The sequence below is a fragment of the Danio rerio genome, chromosome 15 (assembly GCF_052040795.2).
Source record: "Danio rerio strain M-AB ecotype USA chromosome 15, GRCz13ab, whole genome shotgun sequence".
Taxonomy (NCBI): domain Eukaryota; kingdom Metazoa; phylum Chordata; class Actinopteri; order Cypriniformes; family Danionidae; genus Danio; species Danio rerio.
Genome location: NC_141035.1, coordinates 39,901,097 through 39,925,689, shown reverse-complemented (window position 1 = coordinate 39,925,689; position 24,593 = coordinate 39,901,097). Strand labels below are relative to the sequence as shown.

The window sequence follows — 24,593 nt, the reverse complement described above, 5'->3', positions numbered from 1 at the left end:
TATGTTGATATTTGGTTGACTTTAGGTTGTGTTAGAAAGTGACCAAAATGCAATGTCTGATAGATGTCTTAGTAGTAAAGTCCACACAATGTCAAGATGTAACATGATTAGACGTTAATATTTGGTTGATTTTAGGTTGGATATTGATGTTGCGTTCTGACGTCAATCCGATTTTCATTTCCAAACAAAATCCAACGTCCCCACGTTGTTGGGGTACAACTTCAATATGACGTCATGTTGACGGCAGTACATGCAGTCCTATCTAAATCAATGGGGAAATCCTGAAATCTTGAAAGCTGCTCGCTAAACTCTTAGTTAAATTATATACTTTTAATCAACAACAAAATCTGAATGGATCTGCCACAATATTCTTGTTGCTTAAACAATAATTACGTTTAAAACTCGTAATCGTCAGTTTGATCCTACTGTGGAAAGGCAATACTGACAGCAATCTCCTTTATGGCTTTCACTAAACCACAGGGCTTGCCTGAAGGAAGCTACATTCCCGTTCAATTTTTTATGCTCTTCACTCACTAATTTCCCATCATCTTGTTCACTCAGATGTACGTCATTGATTCCGTCATGCAATCGTCCACTAGTGGCAGAACAGTTGAATGTGTTTAAATAGACTGCCCTAATCCCTCTTAATACACTGTTGTGATGTAAAAATTGCGTTAAATACTAGGACATAAAGGTGCTGGAGTGGACATATGAAGCCGACTCACTTCCTTGGTCAAAACCGAGGGGTTGAGAGTATGTTCATGGTGTTGGGGATTAAGCCAAGGGAACAAGTAAAGGGAAGTGTTTCTCTAAAAGTGGACTGGAACGTAGCCCCGAACAAGCGAATATATACAGCCTCCTCCCCAACAAAACCGCATGACATTAAAGACTGGAGATTGGCTATTTCGACTGGAAGACAGAACTTCCTTCGCTGTGAGCGCACTTTTCTCTATTCATAGTATTGAATAGTATAGTATAGTATGGTAGTAATATGAATAGTAGTAGTAGTAGTGAACCGTCTTTGTATATCTATAGCCTTTGGCCAAACTGACATCAACAGTGAAGGACCGTAAATCCAAACACAGAAGCTAATGGTCAGACTTTGATTGGAGATTACCAAAACAAGCATTATTTTTTTTCAGTATATTAACTTGCACAGATTAATTGTTCACCTAAACAATATGAATATGCCCTACCAAAGGATTTTGCACAGACTTTAACATTAACTTTCCATAATTTCATGTTACGCCTGATAACACTTCACATAAGCGAGGCAGTCGATGGATAGCATGGCTAGTGAAATGTTATTTGGTCCTAATGGTCAGTGTACTTATGATATAAAACACAGCTGTTTCACTCATCTTGTTATCACTGTTAAAATCACACAGACATGATAATCCTAATCTAATTGTCCTATATTTCCTGATGCAGGTCCTAATTTAATAAGGAATTCCCATGATGCCCTTAATCCCATTTGAGCGCAAGTCTGTGCCAGCACTGTGGGCTGAGCATTGCAGAGAATTAAAGCTGCCATCGGTTTAGTGAGGCAGGTAAGCGTCTGCGCTTTACGAGACTGGTCTACTGTGAGCACGTTTACCCAAAGATCTGTCCATTGCCTCTTCCTGCTGCACATCATCCTTCAAATCTATTTATTGTGTGTAAGAAATCAATACACCTAAGTGGGCTGAGGTGTAGAGCTACCCACTGAATCTACAAGCCGGCCCTAATGGAGGAAAGGTGCAGTTTTAGATTTGGGGCGATTGGATTGGGGGAAAGACACGGAGCTGTACAGGGACTGGGGGATTATGGGAAGATGGTTCTCTGGAGAGCCTGGGGGTGAATCAATGGCAGGTCACATGCTTTAACCTCTGATACGCTGAAAGCTTCTTCTTTTTTACGCTAGATCGAGTCATGACGCTGCCTGTCATCAGTCTTACACTCACTGTCTTTTTCTTATTGCTCATCCGCAGGCCCACACAGAATCTGTGCCCGAAGAAATCCACAGATTTATTTAGCCCATCATTCAGTCTATTCATTTACGTATGTGTAAATATATATTTATTTAGTTTATTGTATGAATTTCAGTAAGTCATTCATTTTCCGCGAACAACTATGTCACATGTTTTACACAGCAGATGCCCTTCCAGCTGCAACCCAGTTCTGGGAAGGAATTTCAGTAATGTTATTGAATATTATGCCAGTTTTGAGATGATTATGTACAACACAGTTTGTGAAGTAATGTTTTCTTTCTTTTAGTAGACATATAAGACACTTAAGGCCCATTCATGCTTAACATGATAACTATAAAGATGACGATAGAGTTGTAAAAATCATCTTAAACATAAAAACAACAGTTCAGACTAGAACAATTACAGTAAAGATGTAGAGGAATAATATTGGGATCACTTTCAGAACATTTTTTTTTATTCTTTTCTCAGCTAATAAACTATAAAAAAAAACTGAAAGCCAGTCAGAATCCATTGAAATATAAAGAGCTCGCGCAATTCAAAGCTGCATGCAACATTGTGAAGCTCACTGCTTGATATTAAACCCTCTTTCAAAGTTTATTTAAAGATAATGATATGGATATTGTGGGGAAAGAATAATCAAAAATATGTGGAAGGTGTGCAAGCCAGGCTAGCAAATTGACGAGTAAAAATAAAAGTACATCCCTGCGTTGCATACTTTGAAAATGCCGGGGAAAGTTGATGTATTTATTCAACCACACTGGCTGTGATTGCTAAATTCTTTTGATTAGATTAATGCAATGGGATATATGCACAGCTAGTGCTTTTCAGCCAATGATAAACTTCCGATGAAAGCTTAATGTGACTATTTTCAATTTGCTTTTACAGCATCGATGTTGTAATCGAATTACATTACATTCATTTGAATAGACTTACGCATTCATTTAGTTGTTTAAGCGTTAAACGATACACAGAGGTAAAATAAACTGTCGTATTTTAAAGACATGGTGGTTCAAAATGTAATTTAACGCAGTGCTTCTTGTCTGATCTGAGACCCACTTCATATCGTATATCTAATAAGAAGTGAAGATCACTTTTTTTTAAAGAAATTTAAATTTAAATTGAAAGATTTAAAACGTGGCAATTTTGTAATGGATAGTACCTCAGAAGTCCTTGGGCTGGCTGGCTGAAATTTACAACTCTGTGTGCATATACCACATTTTAAATAACGATTCGGTCAGATGCGCTAGAAGCACGCTGAGGACATCTACTGGTTACAAGGGGGAAATAAAAAAAAAGATTTTTATTGTTCGTTAGTGTGGATGCAAATATATTTATTGTTATATTTATTGTCATTGTTCTGTCAAAATCACCAGTGATCTGATCCTGGCAGATCGCTAGTAAACACACAGACCGCATAGAACTACAAATCCGCCATTATATGGACTACAGGATCCAGGCATCCACTACACACACACACCGGTTCCTAATCCTGGCTGATTGCTACAAACACAGCTTAAGCTGTTCAGAACGGATGATATGGACTTTAAAAGCAGCACAGACACGCAGTAGTTGCTGAGTCTTGTTGCCTTGAATAGTGGACATTACGACGTGTTTGCCTTGCCTTACCTTGCTTTGACCCTCGCTTTGTTTTGTTTCTTTACGTTGCTTGCTGCCTGCATGTAATGACCATTCGCCTGCTTATTGACCACGACTCTGGATTGCCCATATACATCTGTTTGCTCCTGTGTTGAATGTTGCTTACCTGACCAATCTCTGCATAATAAACCCTGCATTTGTATCCACACCTCTCTTGCCAGCGTTCACTTTACATTACACATGCTTTGTGTGAATGGGCCTTTACTTTGTTTATTAAACAAGTGGTTCAAACTGGATTCTCATTATAAATGTTAAATAAAAATTAAAGTTATTATTTAATTTCTATTTTATATATATATATATTTATATTTTTTACTATACTCTCGAAATCACTCTACATAAATCCGCAGATTTTTAAACAAATTCTGTGCAGAAGTAGCAAAAATAAAAAACAAAGTCTGCATATTTTGTCTGGCCCTGCTCATCGGTTCTCTCCTGCCTCTGTCTACCTTTTTCACATTCCTTTACTTTGTTCCTTGTGTCTTCATGTGGCTTTCCATCTCTTTTTTCCCCCTACCTTAAATCAAAAAAGCCTTTGAGTTTTCTACCTTGCTCTTAAACAAGCTTCTCCCGTGTTCATTTTTCCCTCATCTATTTTCCGAGTTTCATCTGTCTTTCTTTCTCTCTCTTCCCTCGATTCACTGCTGCCTCTTGCCCCTTTTAAACGTGTCGTTTAGTGTCGTTTAGCGTGGTCAGAGAGCATGACAAATGTGACACTTTCGCAGTTGCAGCCGGTTCACGCTCCACAGCACTTCCCATTGTATTTCGGCATTGTTGTGGCTGATTTCCCCTCTCTTCTCCCACCCTCTCCCTTTCTCATTCTCTCACTCCCTCTCTCTCCCTCCTTTGCTCTTTCTCTCTCAGCGGAAACTGTATCAAACGCTTATGCCTGTCTGAGCTTTGACATGCTCCAGTTATGCTCGAGTATTAGAGCAACAGCGAGAGTGAGAGAAAATAGAGGCACAAAAGGAGGCAGCTTGCGGTGGGGTGATGAGGATGAGATTGAATTCGAGAGTTTTTCTGAAGTTTAGGTGTGCACTGTGAGACGGAGCTAATGTGAAGGACAGGTAGAGGGGCAAGACAGAGATGCTAAGGTATAATCAGTCTTAGTGACTCTTATGGCTGTCATGTTTCTGTGGCCTCACCTTTGAGTAGATGGCATTTTGCATTATCTCTCCGTCTCGGTACCAGGTAATCTCAGCAGCAGGTTTGGCTCCGGATGCCCGGCATGTCAGGTTATGAGGGGTGTGAGCTTTCAGCCGGACCACCGGCCCTCCTTCCACTATAGGATCTGAAGGTGGCACTGAAAAAAAAGAAGATTTTATTAAATCTGGGAGAAAAAATACATAAAGGTCAAATCGTCTCTATTTTCACCTGCCTTTAAAAATGCATCACATGAGGAAGTCCATCCAATTACCACCCAATTAGCATGATATTTAAAAGTCCCCAATCTACCAACACTAAACTCAACAAAATTCTCCCTTCAGTTTCCCCATTATGTGACAGATGCAAGAGCTTAGAGGGAACGTGTGCTCATACTTTTTTGGTTTTTCCCTAAGATCTCTGAGTTTTGGAAAATCATTTTTAAGTTCTATTCAAATGTTTTAGGAGAAAGCATTAGTCCAGATATTGAACTAGCCCTGTTTGGATGCTCTGACCCTTTGTTAGCATGGTCACATAATCAGCAATTGTCTATTATGTTTGGTATGGTGGTGGCTAAAAGGGTGGTCTTGTATTGGAAGTCCACTTTTCATAAATGGCTGACTGATAGGGTTGCTGCTCTTAAGCTTGAAAGAATTCATTTAGCTAGAGCAGATGCTTCTAAAAAGTTGAAAGTGCATCAAAAGTCATTGAAAGAGTTAAAAGTAGGGAGGTTATGATTCATGGACTTTTTCTTTTTAATGTTTTGAGTTTGATCAAGTTAAACTTGATGTATATTATTTACTCTATATGGTGCATGTTTGGATGAACTGGTATTTGTTTTTTTTATTTTATTTATTGATTCACTTATTTATTTTTTCTGTATTTTTTCTTATCTTTATAAAAACGTATTATAAATTGTAGAAATGTTACATATTCTTATGTTTTTTTAATTACATTTGTCGGCAAACATAATGTATATGCATTATTTTTATGCATTATGTATATGCATATGTTTCAGCTCAGTCTTCCTCAGTGTGCAAAGCAATTCAATCCCTCTAGCCCAGGAGTGCCCAAACCTTTTTGTATAAAGGGCCAAAAACCAAATATTATTGATAGATATAGGCCGAAGATAAATATACCAAACTACTTTACATTAAAGTTGCCATATGTAATTTCCTAATTCCTATCATAATATTATAAATAAATAGAAAAAAATTACTTTGAATCAAATTAACTAATGCAGTATGACTTTTTGTAATGGTAACTTATTGTGATAAAAACACAGTGGAGTTCAATATGCTGAATACACTCGTCAAGCAGACGTTTTGCTTTGATTCCCTCACTCTGCATTGTCCCCTATGCGCCGTATGTACAGTTGAAGTCAGAATTATTAGCCCCGTTAAATTATTAGACCGCTTGTTTATTTTTTCCCCAATTTCTGTTTCAGGGAGAGAAGATTTTTTCAACACATTTCTAAACATAATAATTTTAATAACTCATTTCTAACAACTGATTTATTTTATCTTTGCCGTGATGACTGTAAATAATATTTTAAATGATTTTTTTAAGACACTTCTATACAGCTTAAAGTGACATTTAAAGGCTTAACTAGGTTAATTAAGTTAACTAGGCAGGTTAGATGAATTAGGCAAGTTATTGTATAACAGTGGTTTGTTTTGTAGACTATCAAGAAAAAATATAGCTTAAAGAGGCTAATAATTTTGTCCCTAAAATGGTTCATAAAAAATTAAAAACTGCTTTTATCCTAGCTGAAATAAAACAAATCAGACTTTCTCCAGAAGAAAAAATATTATCAGACATACTGTAAAAATGACCTTGCTCTGTTGAACACCATTTGGAAAATATTTAAAAAAGAAGAAAAAAAATCAAAGGGGGCTAATAATTCTGACTTCAACTGTACACTTGAAACTAAATCTGATTCATTGACAACATTTAAATTGAAACATTTAATTTCAGATGGCTTTTTTGTAGCTGAACAATAAAACAAACAAATAAAAGGTTACATAAAATCTCTAATCCATTCTCAGATGGGATGGCGGGCCAATTCAAAGGTTACCATGGGCCAACGTTGGCCAGCATTGCCCTAATTTGGGCATGTCTGTTCTAGCCTATTTCAAAACACTAATTACTTTGTTGATGTCATCATTCATTAGCCAATGTTCAGTTATTTAAAAACAGTTCATTTGTTTCCATTTAAATACTGGACACGTCATCAAGAATGTCACATCCACTTATATGATATTTTAATTTCCATAATCGAAAAAAGATGGATTATTTAAAATCACACCAATATTTACTCACAAGTGGCTCCATGAAGAAATTGTAATTAAGACCAATGTGAGAATATGAATAACACATTTCATGCTATTTTGCACAGTATAAAAGCATATGCCAGGTAGAAATTTAGTTTACCATTGAATATTTCTACATATACTTTGTTGATGACCAGAATGCTTAAACAACTTTTAACATTTTGAAAGGGGTAGTTCACCCAAAAATGAAAAGTACTTCACTGTTTCTTCTTCCTCATGTGCTTTTACATCTTTATGAGTTTATTTATTCTGCTGAACACAAAAGAAGATATTTTGACTTTCATTCTTACTCCCAGGGACATTTTTATCAAAGTTGATATTTATCCGCACCATATTGATGTTTAATAGCATATAGTTTTGATGAGGGGGGTTGTTAGTTCAACACTTAAACCTCAACCTGGAGGACCAGGATATACACAAACACATATACTACAGATAGTTTAGCCATGTCTTTACATGTCTTTTTACTGTGGGGGAAACCGGAGCATCCGGAGGAAACCCACGGCAACACGGGGAGAACATGCAAACTCCACACAGAAATGCCAACTGACCCAGCCGGGGCTCGAACAAGCAACCTTCTAGCTGTGAGATGGCAGCGCTGCCTACTGCTCCAAGTGTCGCCCCCATTGACTTCCATAGTAGGACAAAATATTATAATGGAAAATTATTAATGGGTGCAATTAACTATCATTCTTCAAAATAGCTTCAGATGAAGTAAATAAATTCAAATAGGCTTTGAAAAAATGAAGGATGAGTAAATGATGACAGCGATTTCAACAGTGTTCAACAGACCAGCATACTATTCAGTTAAATTAGATAAAAAACATGAGGACTATGTACAGTATTTTCATTTAGAAATGCATACCTAGTGCGGGAGCATTTAATTCCGCCAGTCTGACCTACAGAGAACATGCTGGTAAATGGACAGGGAGATTGAGAGAGATTGTCTCTCGCTGAAAAGAGGTTAAGACAGTACTCGTGCCCTTTTAACATGGCTGAGATTTGCTATTATAAGTCTATTTACAGGCACTCCGCCGCAGGCCTGTTTCATCTGAATTACTGATTTGTTCATTTGTTTGCATGCCTGCGCGCAAGCCTTCGGCAAATAGTGTCTGCCACCTTTGATGAAGGTGTCCATCTCACAGTACGCACAGAAACATGTGGGGAAAAAAAAACATGTAGGCACACTCTTCCGTCTGTCCTGTTCCTTTTCTCCAAACCAATTTCTGTTTTTGTATCAGAATTGTCAGAGGTCTTTTCGCTGGTCTTGCCCAAGCGCTAATGGAATCCGTGTGCAAGGTGATTCTAATTTCCATGCGGATTCCCTCGACTGCACTCCTGCCGTTGACTTCTTTGACTCTGTTGGATTGCTTTGGTCTCATCCGGCTGCATTGATTTCCCCACATGCCCCTACATGCACATACACATGAACGCACACACACACACACACTCACTCCTCCTCGCCTGCATGCAAGAGCTGGCATATTCGCTCTGCTCCAGACTGGGAATTCAAACCGTGCGCCAAACATCGGCAGTGTGCACAAAAGCTATTGTTGTAGCCCTACTTTTTCTCCGGTGAGCCTGTGTGAGTGTGCCAACTTTGTTTAATTAGACGCAGAAATCTTTTTATTGTTCAGTAACAAACTTGGCCTTTCTCAACGCTTTAATGTCCCACATTTCTAGCCCTTGATATACTTTTGCTGCAAAGCCTAACTGTTTGTCATCTTCCACAACACATGGCTGTGTCTGAATTGGGCCACCAGGTGTCAGCAACGCAACACTGAGCTGAAATCCCCAGTGATCATTCTTACTCCACTATCGCCCCCCACCCCTTTACCCCCTGTCGCTAAATGCCGGAGAATATGTAGATCAATCACATTTCGTTAATGTAAAAGCAGCCCTGCGGTTGATGAATTCCGTGAGTCACTGTAGAATGTGCTAACTGTGCAGACTTTGACTTTTAACTATTCACGCAAGTCATTTGTGACTGCTGCAATCACATTTCCTTGGCCCTTCACCATGTTAAGTGTCAGTAGGATACAGAGAGGAAGGGGAATAAAACATTGAGGGGGTGGGGGGGCATTTTCCTCAGTGTTTCTGATTTGGCTTTGCTTGGTTTGAAAAAAAAAGGAGTCCTGTTGTGGCATGATTTAAAATTGCGAATAAATAATGAAGGCATGACTTATGATTGCATGGGGCTAGGATCTCTGAAGTGTTTTATGCCAAGCAGAGAATTTTGCAGTGTTACGCATTTGAGGCAGTATTTTAAATAGCGCTAATGAAATTGGGGGCTATGAGCAATTTCCCCCTGCTTTTAATCACTTGCAAGAGAGTGGTTTCTTCTCGCTCTCAATCACACTCAGTCACTCATATCACACAAACACATGCTCGCAGTTCTTACCCAGCACTGTCAGTTTGGCTCTGTGTGATCGCAGCCCAGCCTGTGTGGCTTGACACTCGTAGATCGCATCATCGCCTAGCTCAGCTGAATCGATCACCAAGCTGTGTTCGCCTGATAGTGGGTCTCCCATCAGAGAGTAACGTACCCAACCTGGTCCAAACAAACAACACTGTTAGAGATAGACACACACATTGCCATCACAGATAGGGCTAGTTTTGAGATTTAGCATCTTTGTGTCACATGGTCAACATGTGAGATCCCTCGCTTAGACAGCCATAACCGTCAAGGTTGCTACCTTTTAAAGCTGATGGGGAAATCATTTTGAATGTCATTGCTTGACACAAGCGGTGATTGATTCTCCACCTCAGCCTGAGCAGACGGTTGAGGTGATTAGACAAATTAGACGCTAGTTTGCATTAGCTGCGGTGTTTGTTTGCATTCCCATTTCTTCACTCAATAGTTGAGGAAGTGAGGCAGGGACATTACTCAAAGCCACATCCGCTGCAGAGGAGGGAGGCTGCCCTTTACCTGCCAATCTATGATTGGTTTTATCTCCCAGTTGTTAATTGGAAAGAAAAAGATGAAGATAAGGGAACACTAAGCCTTTGTAAATTGACTTCAATAAGCATTGTGTACCTCCTGGGGGAACAGCATCATTTCTGCCTTGCTACTTGCTCTAAATTTGGTTGACATATAGGAAACTGGGTTTCCAGCTAATTACAAACCAGTGCACCATTTAAAAGCACCTTGAAAATTAATTACGTTAACTTTTTTCTTTTTAACTCTTTAAATCTGACTCTGTGTTTAAAAGCACCATTCAATAAAAGGAGTTTTGTTTGTTAAAGACCATGTGAATCAGAATTCAGTATCTTTTATTTCAGTATCTTGATGTACTTCCTACTAAAACTGAATATTGAGTAGGGGGTGGGGCTGTCTTTTTGCACATCATTCCCTCACAGCAAAATATCGATAAGAGGGGCGTGGTTAAGAATATTGTGGCTGATGCTATCAAACTGACATCAACATAGAAGAACCACCACTCCAAGCCCATAGCAAATGGTCAGACTTTGATTGAAGATTACCAAAACTATTTTTTAGTATATTAACTTGCATTGGTTAATTGTTCATCTAAAGAATAACAATGTTTGCTAGCAAAATAAACATTATAAAAGTGGGTCACACTTTATTTAGATGGTTCATTGGTTGAATTTAAGTTACATTGCATCTTCATGCCAACCAATTCTCATTAGATTTTAAGTAGACTGTTCAGTTGGGGTTAGGGTTAGCGTAAGTTGACATGTACTTGCAAAGTTTCTTATAGTCAGTTAAATGTCTGTTGAAGGAGCAGTATCACCAGATATTAAGCAGACAGTCTACTAATACTCAATTGGACCCTCAAAATAAAGTGTTACATAAAAATTGTATAATTGTACAACTCTTACCAGGAAGGTCTCGTTCACCACCTAGCGCCAAGCCATCTTTGGTCCATTGTACCATGCCTCGGTATCCCACAATCACACAGGGCAAGGTTACTGATTGGCCAGCAACCACTACTTGGTCCTGGGGTTGCTGGGAGAAGTAGGCTGCTTGAGACACTAGAGAAAGGAACACAACAAAGAAACACAGATTAATACTTTGGTTGTTTGACATTGGGTTGCAAATACTCAGCCAGCATTTTCTGTTTTTAAAAGATGTCTAATAGATATTTAAAAGCTAAATTTGGACAGTCAATCTAATAGACATTTTAGAATAGGCCAAAACTAGACTAGTCATCAAATAAACAGAAATGAATAACTAAATGTATAAAGTCTGTCTAATCTAGTCTAGTTTGCCAAACTGTGTATGTTTAGATGTCTATAAACACAAAATTGTTTTCTGGGTATTTATAATAAGCATGCCATTGCGCCATACTTTTTTATAGTAGTTCTTAAAAGCTACAATTTATAGTTTATCATATATTTTCTGATGACAAAAGTCAAAAGCATCCTAAAGGGCTTAAGACTTCATAGCAGTTTACAAATGCCAGGTTTTAGTCTATTAGCATGTCCTGCTTTCATCAAATGGGTTAAAAAGACATGCCCATAACATTTTTTTTTTTTTTCTTTAATTGCAGAAGTGGCACTTTTTTGCAACAATTGGTCTACATACAAGATTCCCCGGTGCTTAGAAATGGACCAGTAGCTTGTTGGATCACCCTGGTAAACTACAGCAATACTTTCCTCCTAAAGCCAAAGCCTATCTGTCATTTTTGCTCTAACCAGTCCAGCTTTCAGGTCAGTGATTTTGTACAGGGAGAGAGATGGGAAAGCACTGAACACATTAGCGCAATAGTATATTAGCGCTGAATCAGCAAGAACCATTCCAGCTCACATTCACCATCTCTCTGCAGCTGGTAATACTCTTCCAGTCACACAATGAAACACAATTTTCCTTGCAGTAGCCATGCACTAGGCTTTAGGAGCATATTACCCTTTTACACTGATCTAAAACAACTTTGCCTACCTAACAAACTCTTTTAAGTCAAGTTTCACGACTGGACACACACCGTGCTACATTTTTAACCAAGGCCAGTGAGAGGCACGTTGCTGATTGATGCAGAAAAGGCTAACGTTGCATCATCTTCTGGTTGGTAGAAAAAAAGCACAGTCCATATCACATTGTAGAACAGTTTTCTGCACTTGGCAAGAGGTTTAGGCGTCAGCTGGTCATGACTTATTTAACTCTTTCCTATGCCCATATGGCAACCTGCATAGAATGACATGGAAAGCGATGTCCCGTTGAGCCAGAGAATCTGCTACCATTTCCCAGGGTGGGGGAGATGGATTTTTTTGGGGTAAAATTGTATGTTAAACAATCAAAAGAGCTTTTAGCGTCCCATGAGAGCCATCCGTTGCAGGCTAAGAAATGCACCTGCCCCCTCCCTACTTTCCTGTCTTTTGGTTGGGCTGCCATCTTTCTTTCTCTGGTTTTAAATACTATTTGCTCTCTCTTTCCTGCCTGATTTGCATAGAGGCTCTCCATTCTGCTGAGAAAAAAACTCAATAAATGCATCCAGACTAAACAACAAACAGCCTTCCCTCACACACACTATCCTAGTCACTTTTATGCACACACATAGAGCCTTCCTCCACACATTTCTGTGTTTCTCCATTGCAAGAGCTTGATGATTGGATCTGGTGCATCATGAGCCCTCTTGAAAGTAGAAAGATGGCAACCAGCCAGAAGTAACTAATCCATTCACACGAGATTTCAGAGAAAGAAGGGGGAAAAAGAGCCCAATTTGACGGAGGTTTTAGAAGGGGAGGGCTGTTACTGGTCCCTCTAAAAGAAAAGGACCGTCCCCCCATTTTTTCTGCCTTTCCTCTTCTTTCTTTGCCCTTTTATTTCTGTGTGGTTAAATAGGAGAATAGGGTGCCAGTGGTGGATAAAGAGGGATCTATTCAGCTGGTGCTAAACCTCTCTGAAACTTCTCTCTTTGGGCCAGGGGTGTTTAAACAGACAGGGTAGGGGGCCCCACCCCGGAGGGGGGGTAGCAAGACGGTGAAAGGAGGGCAACATACGGTGGCCAGAAACACACCATTGTCCTCTTGTCCCTTGGTTTTAATAGGCCTCTTCATTTCCAATCAATCCTGCTAAATGCAAGTTTAATAGCTTTTCAATAGCGGCTTTCCCCCCCCTGAGGGAGCCCGGGATTTTCTTTCTCCTCCATCCTCTCTCACTCTCTGTTGTTCTCACTCTCTCTCTCACTTCATCATTCTCACTGCATTTCTTTGAGCTGAAAAGGGGCTTCCGAGCTTGGCTGACAGAGTTTGGTCGAGACTCAATTATCCACTCCATCAAGGGGTGCAGCAAAGACCATCCACCCCCCTAACCTCCTACACAACCCCACACCAGTGTTCTCTCTCAGAAACATAAGCTTTCTTTCCCTTCGAGGCAAAGGCCAGTGCAGATTTCAGGTCTTTTCAAACTTGCTCTTTTCTCCCACTTGTGCTGACAGTCCTCTTTTCTTCTCTTGAGGATGGACACAGCCAGACAGGAGAAGAAATAGAGAGCTGAGGGAGGGAGACACTGCAAATAAAATGGAAGTATGCCACCTCTGCTTCCTTGTCTTTAAATTGTACAGACCAGGCTTCTGCTGAGCAAATTAAATTGTAGGATTGGAAGGTTTGGAAATTGTAAGAGCGATTTCTAAATGTAAACTCGTCATTCCTGATTCTGCCACCTACTACTTTCAATTCAATTCTTGTTTATTTATATAGCGCTTTTACAATGTATGTGTCAAAGTAGCTTAACATAGACGTTCTAGTAAATTTAAACCGTGTCAGCCCAATTTTCAGAGTTGAAGTTCAATTCAGTGTGGTTTAAATTTCACTGTGTAATGTGAACGTTAGTTTAAAGTCTCATTCGAAAGACAGCGCCCATTGACAGTATAGTGCCCCCTTTACTTTTACAGGGGCATTGGAACTCACACAGACCACAGGTTAAGCACCCCCTGCTGGCCTCATTAACACCACTTCCAACAGCAACCTAGTTTTCCCATATGGTCTCCCATCCAGGGACTGACCAGGCTCAGCCCCGCTTAGCTTCAGTGAGTAACCGGTCTTGGGATGCAGGGTGATATGGCTGTGGCTGTTGGAAGTACAAACACTAAAGAGCAAATCAATCAATCACAGCTCCGCAAATTCCCAACCAAGCAAGTCAGTGGCAAGGAACCCAACTCCACCAATTGAGTAAAGTTGGACATGACCATTTTTCCTTTTTACTATGCTCCAGATCACCCTGCTTCACACAAGCACTCTATTTCCATGGGAACTGTTGCTGAGAAGAGCATACCAAATGCTTACAACTAGTTGTTTGTTGTTATAAGAGCTACCTATTTAATTCCCAACTACTTGATTAAACTTCCCCTTTAGGATTAAATAATTTTCTTGCTGTTGTACGTATTACTAAGGTAAAAGTAAACAAAAATGATAAATTCACAAGTATTAGAAACAAATTTATTTCCAAACAGACAATGATTTTGTTGAGGCTCTTTTGTCAAAAATAAAAACTCTTCTTGACATTGTTATTAGCGGCAGTATTTCTAAGCAAAGCCTTTAACTGTATGTTTATATAGAATCATTCTTTTTTTGCAAACTCCTGCCATCCCTGGAGCTCCACTTTTATGAGATATTGAGTCTTTTTACAGATACTGTAATTGTGTTGTGCTTCTGGGATTCTCCTTTTTGCATCAGGTACTGGATGAACATCGATTGCAATTAAAGAATCTTGCCCCAGCATCTAAATGTTTACGAGCGGTGATAATTCATCAGGATGAGCCGATGTTTAAGGGCTTTTGTACATTCAATAGTTCCTCTTTAGACCCCTCACTTGAGTTGTGCCTCTGTGCGTGTCTTTAATCACTCCTTCTCGCGCACAAGACATTCCCAGCTTGCATTCGGGCCCATTTACAAGCCATGCGCCCGTATCAATGTACGGCCTGTGAGCAAAACCATAAGCATCTTTATTATTCTTGCAATGCATGTCGACATGCACGCACACAAACCCACATATACAGCGAAATGAGTTCACACCGCAGGAGTGATTCAACGCTCTCCAAATCTTGCTTCAAGAGAAGCTCAACAAAATATCACGTCTGGTTAATGAGTCATTTCAAATTGGAATAATTCCTCCTTGCTGAATTAGCCAATTCTTTAACGGCATGTTAGCGGCTTAATTACATGAGTTCATTCCTGACAGAGAAGAGAGGGATGAAAGAAGGAAAAACGCTGAATAAAAATAAGGAGGTGTTGAGATGAGCCACGGTAAGAGAGAAGCGCACATTTTAAGGTGGACTCTTTTCAGGTTTTGCCCTCAAGGAAAGAACGAAAACTAATTTAACATTAGAAAAGTTCATAAGCAGAAATAGAAAATGAATATAGAAAAGCATAATAAATATTATACTCACATAATGAGCAGGTCAAACTTGGTGTTAGTGTGGCTGTCTGGTTCGCGCAACGCCATAACAAGATACCATAACAAATAAAGAGGTGCGTGGGATAAGACACAGAAAGCCGTTTCTAAAACCTACGTTGTGATTTGCTCCACAGTGTGTGGCATCTGCGTGCGCCTGTGTGTTTACGCGTTCCCCCTTCCCCTAGTAACAAGGTCACAACACACTTGGCCTGATACACTTTAATCCGGATTTTTTCAAAATGGAATATCATTTCACGGCACTGGATGGAAGCAGAGAGGAGTGTGTGTTCATGTGGTGGCGTAAATAGGGCAAGCGTGCTGTGGGGATTGCGGCTCACATTTAGTTGCTACTTTGACACAGTGACTTTGTCTTTTTTTGTCACATGTTAAGTGCAGCTGCAGCTGGGCCTGACTTGAGCATGACATATTAAAGAGCTTTGCTTTTTTCTCTCACTCTCCCCTAGTTTCTCCAGGCTGTTTTTAGAGCCCAGGATGCATCTGAGGAGGGAGCCATGCACTCTGTCTCACTGGGACGAGCGGACGAACAGATGTTAGCAATGATCCCTCTCTGGTCTACCCTCACTAGGGACAGCGGGGAGTCTTGATGGTATTAGTGAGCGTGTATGTTTGTGCGTGTGGCACTTAGTTTTGCCCCTGGCACAGTTGCAGATAAATCAGAATATTTATCCCATGTCAAGCCATATTTAGCCCTCCCGCTACCTCCTCACTGTTTGTTCTGACAACTCTGATTATAAACGGTAGGACGTTGCAGGAAGGTAATACAGCTCACATGGATTCATGATCATGCTAAAATGTTGACAGATAGATAAAAATCACTGAGCTGGATTGCTCTTCTGTTAAGTACAAACAGCACCTTGAGCGCTGTGCTCAAGACTTGTCTAGAGCAAAGATGGGGATGGAAGAGTAAGAAGGATAAAGGGGAGGATGAGTGCAGCGGAAAAAGAAAACTATTGAGAAAAAGTAACTCACTGGAAATAAACAGGGCTGCCTAAAAGTGATCCATTGTGCCTGCTGCAGATAAGGCCACTAAACCCAAGCTGGAAAGAGCTGAGCTCCATTCTGCACCATGGAATTATCCTTTTGATTGGTGCGGGTAGACCCTATTGTTTCACTCTCATTGTAGAGGGTGAGTGTGTGTTTGTGCGCATGTGTGAAATAGTTTAAGCACATCTGAAGATGTGGTATACCAAAGTCCTCATAACATTTTCTAGGGCGCATTTAAAAACGTCTCCTTTATAAACAAAGGTTCCGTTTACATTAATGCTTTTTAGTTTTACAATGCAAATATTTTTCTATGGTTGCATCTTCTGTCCACACTACCACCGATTTTTATTCTTAATTTTAAACTTCCCATGTTCTGCAGGTTGCAGTGTGCCAAATTTTGATTGCCAATCTTAAGCCAAATGTAATGGTTTGTTTTGGTTCGATTTGAAATTTCCCCAACCAATCGCAGAGCCCAGGGGATCAGAATGAGTGCTCCGACTTCGCCCCCCTTGATCCTACCACCGATTTCTGAAAAGGCCGCAGAGGTCATTTCCATTTGGAGATACTGGTGTTTCATGTCAGTGTGGATGGAGCAAAATGAAGACATCTGAAAACTCATTGTGCATTCACACTGAAAGTGGTGAGAGTGTCAAAGTTGCCTGAAGGCATTCATTTTCAATGGTAGCCAGGAGCGATAAGTGGCGAAGAGCGACATGGCATTTCTTCGCCGGTGTGGGCGTCAAGGATAGTTGAAATCAAGTCAACTTCATGGAAATTAGCTTTGATGTGGTTGACGGCAATCAATCGGAATGTAGAAGTCCACCGTTTGGGAGGAGTTCAGAGAACAAAGTGCTGGGAACTGTGAACAGTTGTGCCCAAGGGTTTGATTATTGCGGTTGCCTAATTTCCAATTATTTACAAAGTTATCTTACAGTGACATACAGGCCCGGATTGGCTAATCGAGAGGTCCGGGAGAATTCTCGATGGGCTGGTCCGTTTTTTTGGCCGTGAGGGCCTGTGTCCCTAGCTGCTTAAACTCTCAGCAGTCACACTTTTTCATTTATGTATTTATTTGACCATAGCCTCACTCTTTTCATTCATTATTTTGCCACAGTTCCGCTCTTTTTATTTATTTTCTCGCAGCCCCGTGAGCAAAATGCAGCCTGCAGGTTAATGATGACGTAACTATCATTCGACTCACGTTATTTTAATAGTCAGTCATGAACCGAGGAGGGATGTCTAAGGCTTGAAACTCCAGGGCTGAAAAGGAGTCCCACTCCGGCCCTGGTGACATACATAAAAAATGTGAGAACTGGCAAGTTGATGTGAATTAATGTTATATATATTTTAAAAAAGAGATCAATGTAGGGAATTAAGACGCTCTCATTGCCCAAGCTAGGTAGACATCATTGTCATCAGGGCGGCCAGAGCAAACTTTGATGCTCTCATCACCTTCGGTGTGACCACACAGTAAGGCTTTGCTATTCACTCTCTGGGTCTTTTTGGTCATTGCATAGACTTAGACTAGCCTCTATCACAAGAACATAATGCTACTACTGGGAGATAACAGACCAATTCTGATGACCTGTAAACTACAACATTGATAGAAATGGAAGCTTTTCTCTGATTGTTGTTCGTTATCATGTGTATGTTTTCAGTGATTGAGATCGTTTCAGAAATGCTAGATGAAGTACTAGTGTACACATGGATTGTTTTTGTTCTAAAACACATTAGGCTAAATGGAGCCATAGCCCTCTACTCTACCTATTGTGCAAACAAACTGAGCCAAGGGCCACTTGTATTTGTTTTTGCAGTTTCAGAATCTGCCACATTTCATTCCTTTCCTCTCCTCCCCTGTTCCATTTGCCCTCTCTCATCTTCTGCACCTTATCTCCTGCCTCACACTCCGCTTGCATCTTTCCTTTCTTACTTTCAGTGTTGTTTTGTGTCTAAATTGCAGCCTAACAGCTTTTTAAGAGCTGTTTGCAGGGGTTTAATCCTCCTAGCCTCTTATTCAGTCTGCAGTCTATTGTAAGCATCCTGGCATGGTGCGAGACCCTTTTCAGGACGGCCATACAGCTCATCCATCCATCACACCTTCTTCCTCTGTCCTTCCCTCTCTTCTTCTAGCCCCGCCAATCCCTTTAGTAAACCCCCACTTTCTTTTTTCCCTCCATCCCTCTCTCTTTTCTCCTGTCAGCCAGGCCTGATCCCCAGCATCAATGCTGAGCGGGGCCCTTTTCACAGTTACATAAGGTGTGACAAATTGTTGATTTGCCTCCTCCATGGCTGTTTCTGCTCCCCTCTCCGCATTCCAGACATCCACGGCCTCGCTCGCACACTCCCTAGTCTTGTCCTTTCTCTATTTATCGGCATGAAAATTGCAGGGGTTCAAGTCAGCCTGTCGACAGAGAGAGTGAGACGGGGATGATGGGGGGTCCGCGGCAGCAAGAGAAACAGAGAATAGGACATAAGAGCTTCCAGCAGGGGTGGAGAAGGGAAGAACAAGCTGCTGACAGAAAGAGGGCTCAAACAAGCCCATGCTTTTCAGAGGGAATGAAGGAAATCTATAATCAAGCATCTCACCCTGCAGTTATTTCTCACTCTGTCTTATTCTCTTGTTAGGGATGTATGCTAAGCCACACATTGCTGTTAGAATCTTTCATAAGCAGTTTCTCATTTTTAAAGTCTGAAATCAAAATACACAATGCTTATTTGGTAGTGCACATTGTTGGACTTTAGGTGAACAGGTAATCTGTGAAAGTTAATACACTGATGCTTTGGTAGTCTTCAATCAAATTCTGATCAGTTGCTTCTGCTTTTGGAGTGACAGTCCTTCTCGGTTGAGGTCAGTTTGGGTCTAGATCGGATATGAGGCTGGCCGGAAGTGTGATTGGCACATCAATATAGCAGCATTTTTTATGACACTGTATAACAATAATTAGTATTTATACAGGACGGTGACAGTTGGGTTTAGGGTTAAGGTAATTGATAACATCAATAATACTCTGGGCGAGGCAGTGGCGCAGTAGGTAGTGCTGTCGCCTCACAGCGAGAAGGTTGCTGAGTCGCTGGGTCGCTGGTTCCAACCTCGGCTCAGCTGGCATTTCTGTGTGGAGTTTGAATGTTCTCCCTGCCTTCACGTGGGTTTCCTCCGGGTGCTCCAGTTTCCCCCACAGTCCAAAGACATGCGGTACAGGTGAATTGGGTAGGCTAAATTGTCCGTAGTTTATGAGTGTGTGTGTGTGAATGTTTCCCAGAGATGGGCTGGAAGGGCATCCGCTGTGTAAAAACTTGCTGGATAAGTTGGCGGTTCATTCCGCTGTGGCGACCCCGGATTAATAAAGGGACTAAGCTGACAAGAAAATGAATGAATGAATGAATAATACTCTGTACATCTGCTATTTTTACGTTACTGTGATGGTTGGGTTTAGGATTTAGTTGGGGGTAATCGTTAATAAAATATAATTTATAGAAAAAATTATTAATGGGAAATAATATAAATCATTTTCCCAACCATATCTGATCTATAGCAACAACTATCAGTTTGATGGATTCAGCCTTTACAGTCTTAACCGTGCCCATCTTACCATTAGTTTGCCAAAAGGAAATGATCCAAGCGCAAACACTACCTACACAATATTCTGTTTCAGTTAGAAGTACATCAACATACTAAAATAAAAGTCCCAGCACCTTCTGGTTCATACAGACTTTTTAAACAACTAGCCTGACATACAAAGCTGACCACAGATAACACAGATTGATATTTGCATTTATATTATTCTTTATGCAAAGCGATGAGATAGCTCAAATAATGTTGCTCGTTGAAGAGTGTTGTACTATTACGCACATTACACACACCCTCATGTATGCATGAAAACTGAAGTATACTTTGGGCCATCCAGAACACCTACCAACCACCAATACCCTAGCAACCTCCATGAGCACTTTAGAAAGCACATAACATCCTGCCAGTTCGTCCTAACAGTTAAACCCTGGGATCAGAATGATACTGAAATATGTGTGGCACTTGGGTCCTCTGCACGCAGCAGAAGCTGTGTCTGTCACGCACTCCTCTGCTGTGCCGTGTCTCTGGTGAGCATCAGAACTTTTCCAAGTGTCATTATTCCGGCGTTCCCATTCTCACTCTCCCACTTCAGAGTATAAGAACTCCTCTACTCACAGACGGAAAGCTCTCCGCTAGGAACACAAAGAGGCTGGAACGGAAAAAAAAGTAGAGAGGGAAGGAAGAGGGGGAGGATGAGATTGTCTCTACACATCAACCAACTGTCTTGACAAGATGTTGATTGAGCCAGTCTTGTCATTTCATTCCTGCAGGTCTCCTGGTATTTTCTGGAGACGATTATTGCTGCTGCTCTCCCTCCTCTCTCTCTCTACTTTATCTACTTTTCGTGCCGCCTTTCTCTAATTCTCTCTCTCTCCTACAGCATGCAGCAATTTCTCTTTATCTTACTCACTCTCTGTTGCTTTGTGTACAGTATGATCTAAGATCTAGTGTGCTTTTAAATCATTAGCGCCGTGCACTCTTTGCATAAATGTGTGGGTTGCTGTATGCATCAACACCCCCACAATGATGGAAACATCTACAATCCGTCTGCCTCAGACGGACCTCATTCACTGCGGGGGGGAAATAAATAAATACAATAAAGACAAATTAATAAATAAATCAGCAGAGCTTTTATATGCGTTCTCGATTCATTTCTCTGGCTGCAAAGTCAGGGTAAACAACATGGAGGAAAAAGCAGCACAGTAAATATGGAAAGATGATTAAAAAACCATGAAGTCAATGAAAAGATGGCATTTAAATGTACACCCCCACCCTTAAATTTGCCTTTGTTGATCTCTCTGGCCTGCAAATGAAATGAAAACAAAGAAATCTAGCACTTATACTGAGTTATTGGATGCTAGGCTTAATGCCCAGGGGTGTCAATTAATTTAGTCTGGGGATTTGTGGCCTACACTTCCTAATTGAGCCCAGTGGAGGCCCCTGTGGCTCTCTATGATAGGAGGAAGTGCGTTCCATAATTAATACATTTCCCCCCCCCTTCATACTGTCTTTATTATTATTATTTTTTAATGAGGAAGTGATGTTGTAAATGTATGCATCTCATTAGAGCAAAGAGGGCCATGCACTTTATTGGTCTAAATGCAGAGAAGATAGCGGTAACCTCAGTTGTTAGTGGCATATTCAAGTCTGTGCGAACATGGGAGTATGTGTGTTGGAAAATAAAGAGAGATGGGTTCAATGAATACCTTGTTAGGGTTGTTCAATGTGTGTGCTTTTTTTTACCGCTTGGAGGTTAATGTGGCGCTGGCAATTCTATTGAAGCTTTCTCTAATTTGATGTTTTCCCTCTCTCCTCGAAAAAGAGACCGGCCATGTCTGAGTGTTGTTTTTGAAAACCAGCGGTTTGTTTGATATGCAAGAGATTTAATTTGGGTTCCATTAGAATTTCTCTTTAGCTTCAGTCTTCCCGTTACGCTCTCTTTCTCTCAACACATACATGGCAATGACTTCTATCCACATCACGTAACAGTATACAATTAAACAAACAGCTCCTTCATGTCTCTAGGGGAGGGTGCCATTGGTTGAAACAATGAGCCGCCTCTTCACCATGAAAAGGCTGACCCACACTCACGGACAGCCTTCAAAACCACCGTGATTAATCGATGTCTGTTGGTTTTCACAGTCACCACAGTTTGCAGTTCCTTCTTCTATCAAGCTAAGGTGGTAGGGGGGTGGGTAGTTTAATTAAAGGACGAACTTTCCTGTTCATTAAAGAACAAACTTTCCTGTTCATCAGATTAGCACGAGCTCAAACATGACTGATGACTACAACCCTGCAGAACCGAAAATAATGGGTGGCGAAGGAGGATAGGAAAAAGGATTGAGAAAAATCTTACCTGCCGACCTCAATACATCCTGGCTTGCTTAGCGCAAAAGAAAAGAGAGAGAGGGGGGGAGTAAGGGAAGAAAAAAAGTAATTTCCTGAAACTCCATTTCTTTGGTGGTGATTAGTAAAGACGCATAATTAGGCTGAAATGTGAAGTCAGGATTTTTTTTTTTCGTCTTTACGGATTGAACCACTTCCTTTGGAAAAATCTGGTCCTGATTAATGAATGAATGATTAATGAGAGAACTAATAAATCAATTAATTATTAAGCAAGCACTCTGAACAAGAGAAAAAGGGAAGATAAAGAGCCACACGCACAATGTCTGAACAACCTTTCGCAAAACTCCAAACAAGCATTATTTTCAGCCAAAACGTGCCATCCGTGATGTTAGTTTTAGCCCAAGATATGAAATACATTCGTTTTCCCTTATTGGTGTCATCGTGTTTCAACAAGACAACAAGTTGTAACCCTGAAGCACAGAGGTGGCAAATCTTCCTTCCCAGCTTCATCCCTCCTTCCAACTTCCTACACCCTCCCCACTTAACTAGGACACTCTATCAATCTTTGATAATACTTGGCGTGGGCTGTGGCTGCGAGACCAGCGACGGGAGAGTCGAGGCAGCACAGCATGGCGTGATGTATGAAATGTGGGCCGTGCCAGTAACAATGATATACTGTAGCGTTTTCCAGTCAAGTTTGACCTTTTTTCCTCCGCTGATATTAATCGCTGCAGCGCCAGAATACATGCCTGATCTATTTCTCCCCCAGGAACCCCGTGCACTTTACAGTGCTGCTCTGGCCTCTCCATGTCTTTGCTAAGCTTTCTTTATCTCTCTTCTTTCTTTCTTCTGCTCAGACTACCCCCCGTCAGACCGCACCTTCCCACCAGGATGCGCTACCTGACTGTTAGCTTATGATTGGATAGGTTTGTTGTGCCCTTTTAAAAAATGTGATGTGCCCCCGTGAACCCATAACTCCCCAGTGCACAAGACCAAGCTTAAACATAAGAGAACTTGCTTTGTGATAGCCAGAGATATAGATCTCTATGCTTTGGCTGTGGCATTATTAGCCGAGCATCTGAGCAAGAGGAATGGACACTAAGCTTTTTGAAGAGAGTCTCCTGGGGGCTTTGGAACCGGGCAACTTACAGACGAAGTCGGGAGAAAAGAGAAGGAGCCTCAAGGCTGTTTGGCAGGATTGTTCCTAGTTAATGTGATGGAAAATGCCAAGTCCCTCTCATGCACTCTCTTTCTGCCTCTTTCCCCGTCCTCCTCCTTTTCACTATCTCCTTGTTGACTGGTGCTATGCTTCCAGTGTGGAATTGCAGATTTCCCCGGTCTCAATTGAGTAAAAAGGGGCTTTGTCCTTCCATTTGGGGTGGATCATTGACCCAAGATTGGGACATATGGTCTCTGTGTGCTGATCCCTGCCTAGCTTTGCTGAAGAATGTGATGGGAGGGAACACTATTGACCTCCCTGCTCTTCTTTAACACCTAGCGTGCCTAACTCGGCTAGTGGCGCGATGAACTTAAACACTTTATTGTGTCTTTCTTTCGCTACAGATTTTTCTTCCCTCCTGTCATCGGCTCTAAAAGTTAACTGACCATGGGAGGAGCAGTGGTAGTGGTGGGTGGGAAGGTATGCACAGAAGGACAGATGTGAACACTTTTGCAAATCTTCCTGCTAATAACCCACCTACACTTGGCACAAGCCTTGCACCAAAATCCCGGTTCCTTCTAGCTTCACAACCTGTTTACATTTGAAATTAAGATTCATCTCAGGTTGTCCAAAAAATGGTACAAAAGAAAGATGTAGAATGGTCATAAGTCAGTTATAATTGTTCAGTCATCTGAGCCAGATCTCACAAGGAAGTGTAACGACTTTGTGTATTGACAGAAAAGTGGCTAATTCTTTCAAATTCATATGACTTCATTTATATGAATGTGTACGATTTTTAATAGGAAGTGTGCTCCCTTAAACTACCTGTCATGAGCAAACTATACTAAAATGTATGAATGAGATTGCACACATTAATATGAATTAGCAACTGAATCAATAAGTTGCGAAAGACCAAACAAGGCTCATTCTGAAAACGTACCCCTACAGGCCCGGATTGGCTAATCAAGAAGACCGGGAGAATTCCCGGTGGGCCGGTCCGTTTTTTGGCCGCGAGGGCCGGTGTTCCTAGCTTCAGAATCTGTTGCTCTCAGCAGTC

General features: G+C 40.9%; 2 protein-coding genes across 6 annotated transcripts in view; one reads left to right on the top strand and one right to left on the bottom strand.

The window, feature by feature from the left end:
* Window positions 1-24,593, top strand: part of nphs1 (NPHS1 adhesion molecule, nephrin) — a 486,431-nt gene that overhangs the window by 15,340 nt on the left and 446,498 nt on the right. For 2 of the 3 annotated variants that reach the window (XM_087283292.1, XM_087283289.1), the window contains one exon: window positions 1,432-1,550. The gene's annotated coding sequence lies outside the window, so the exon portion shown is untranslated. Of the gene's footprint in view, window positions 1-1,431; window positions 1,551-11,616; window positions 11,702-24,593 lie in introns of all 3 variants that reach the window. The other variant, XM_087283293.1, reaches the window with a different exon arrangement.
* kirrel2 (kirre like nephrin family adhesion molecule 2) overlaps window positions 1-24,593 on the bottom strand; it is an 85,811-nt gene that overhangs the window by 29,145 nt on the left and 32,073 nt on the right. For all 3 annotated transcript variants that reach the window (XR_015508658.1, NM_001099344.2, XM_087283015.1), the window contains 3 exon segments: window positions 10,946-11,098; window positions 9,504-9,653; window positions 4,772-4,929 (listed from right to left, as the gene is read on the bottom strand). Coding sequence is in view for 2 of the 3 variants with exons in the window: in NM_001099344.2 (NP_001092814.2) it covers window positions 4,772-4,929; window positions 9,504-9,653; window positions 10,946-11,098 (461 nt within the window). In the remaining variant the exon portion in view is untranslated.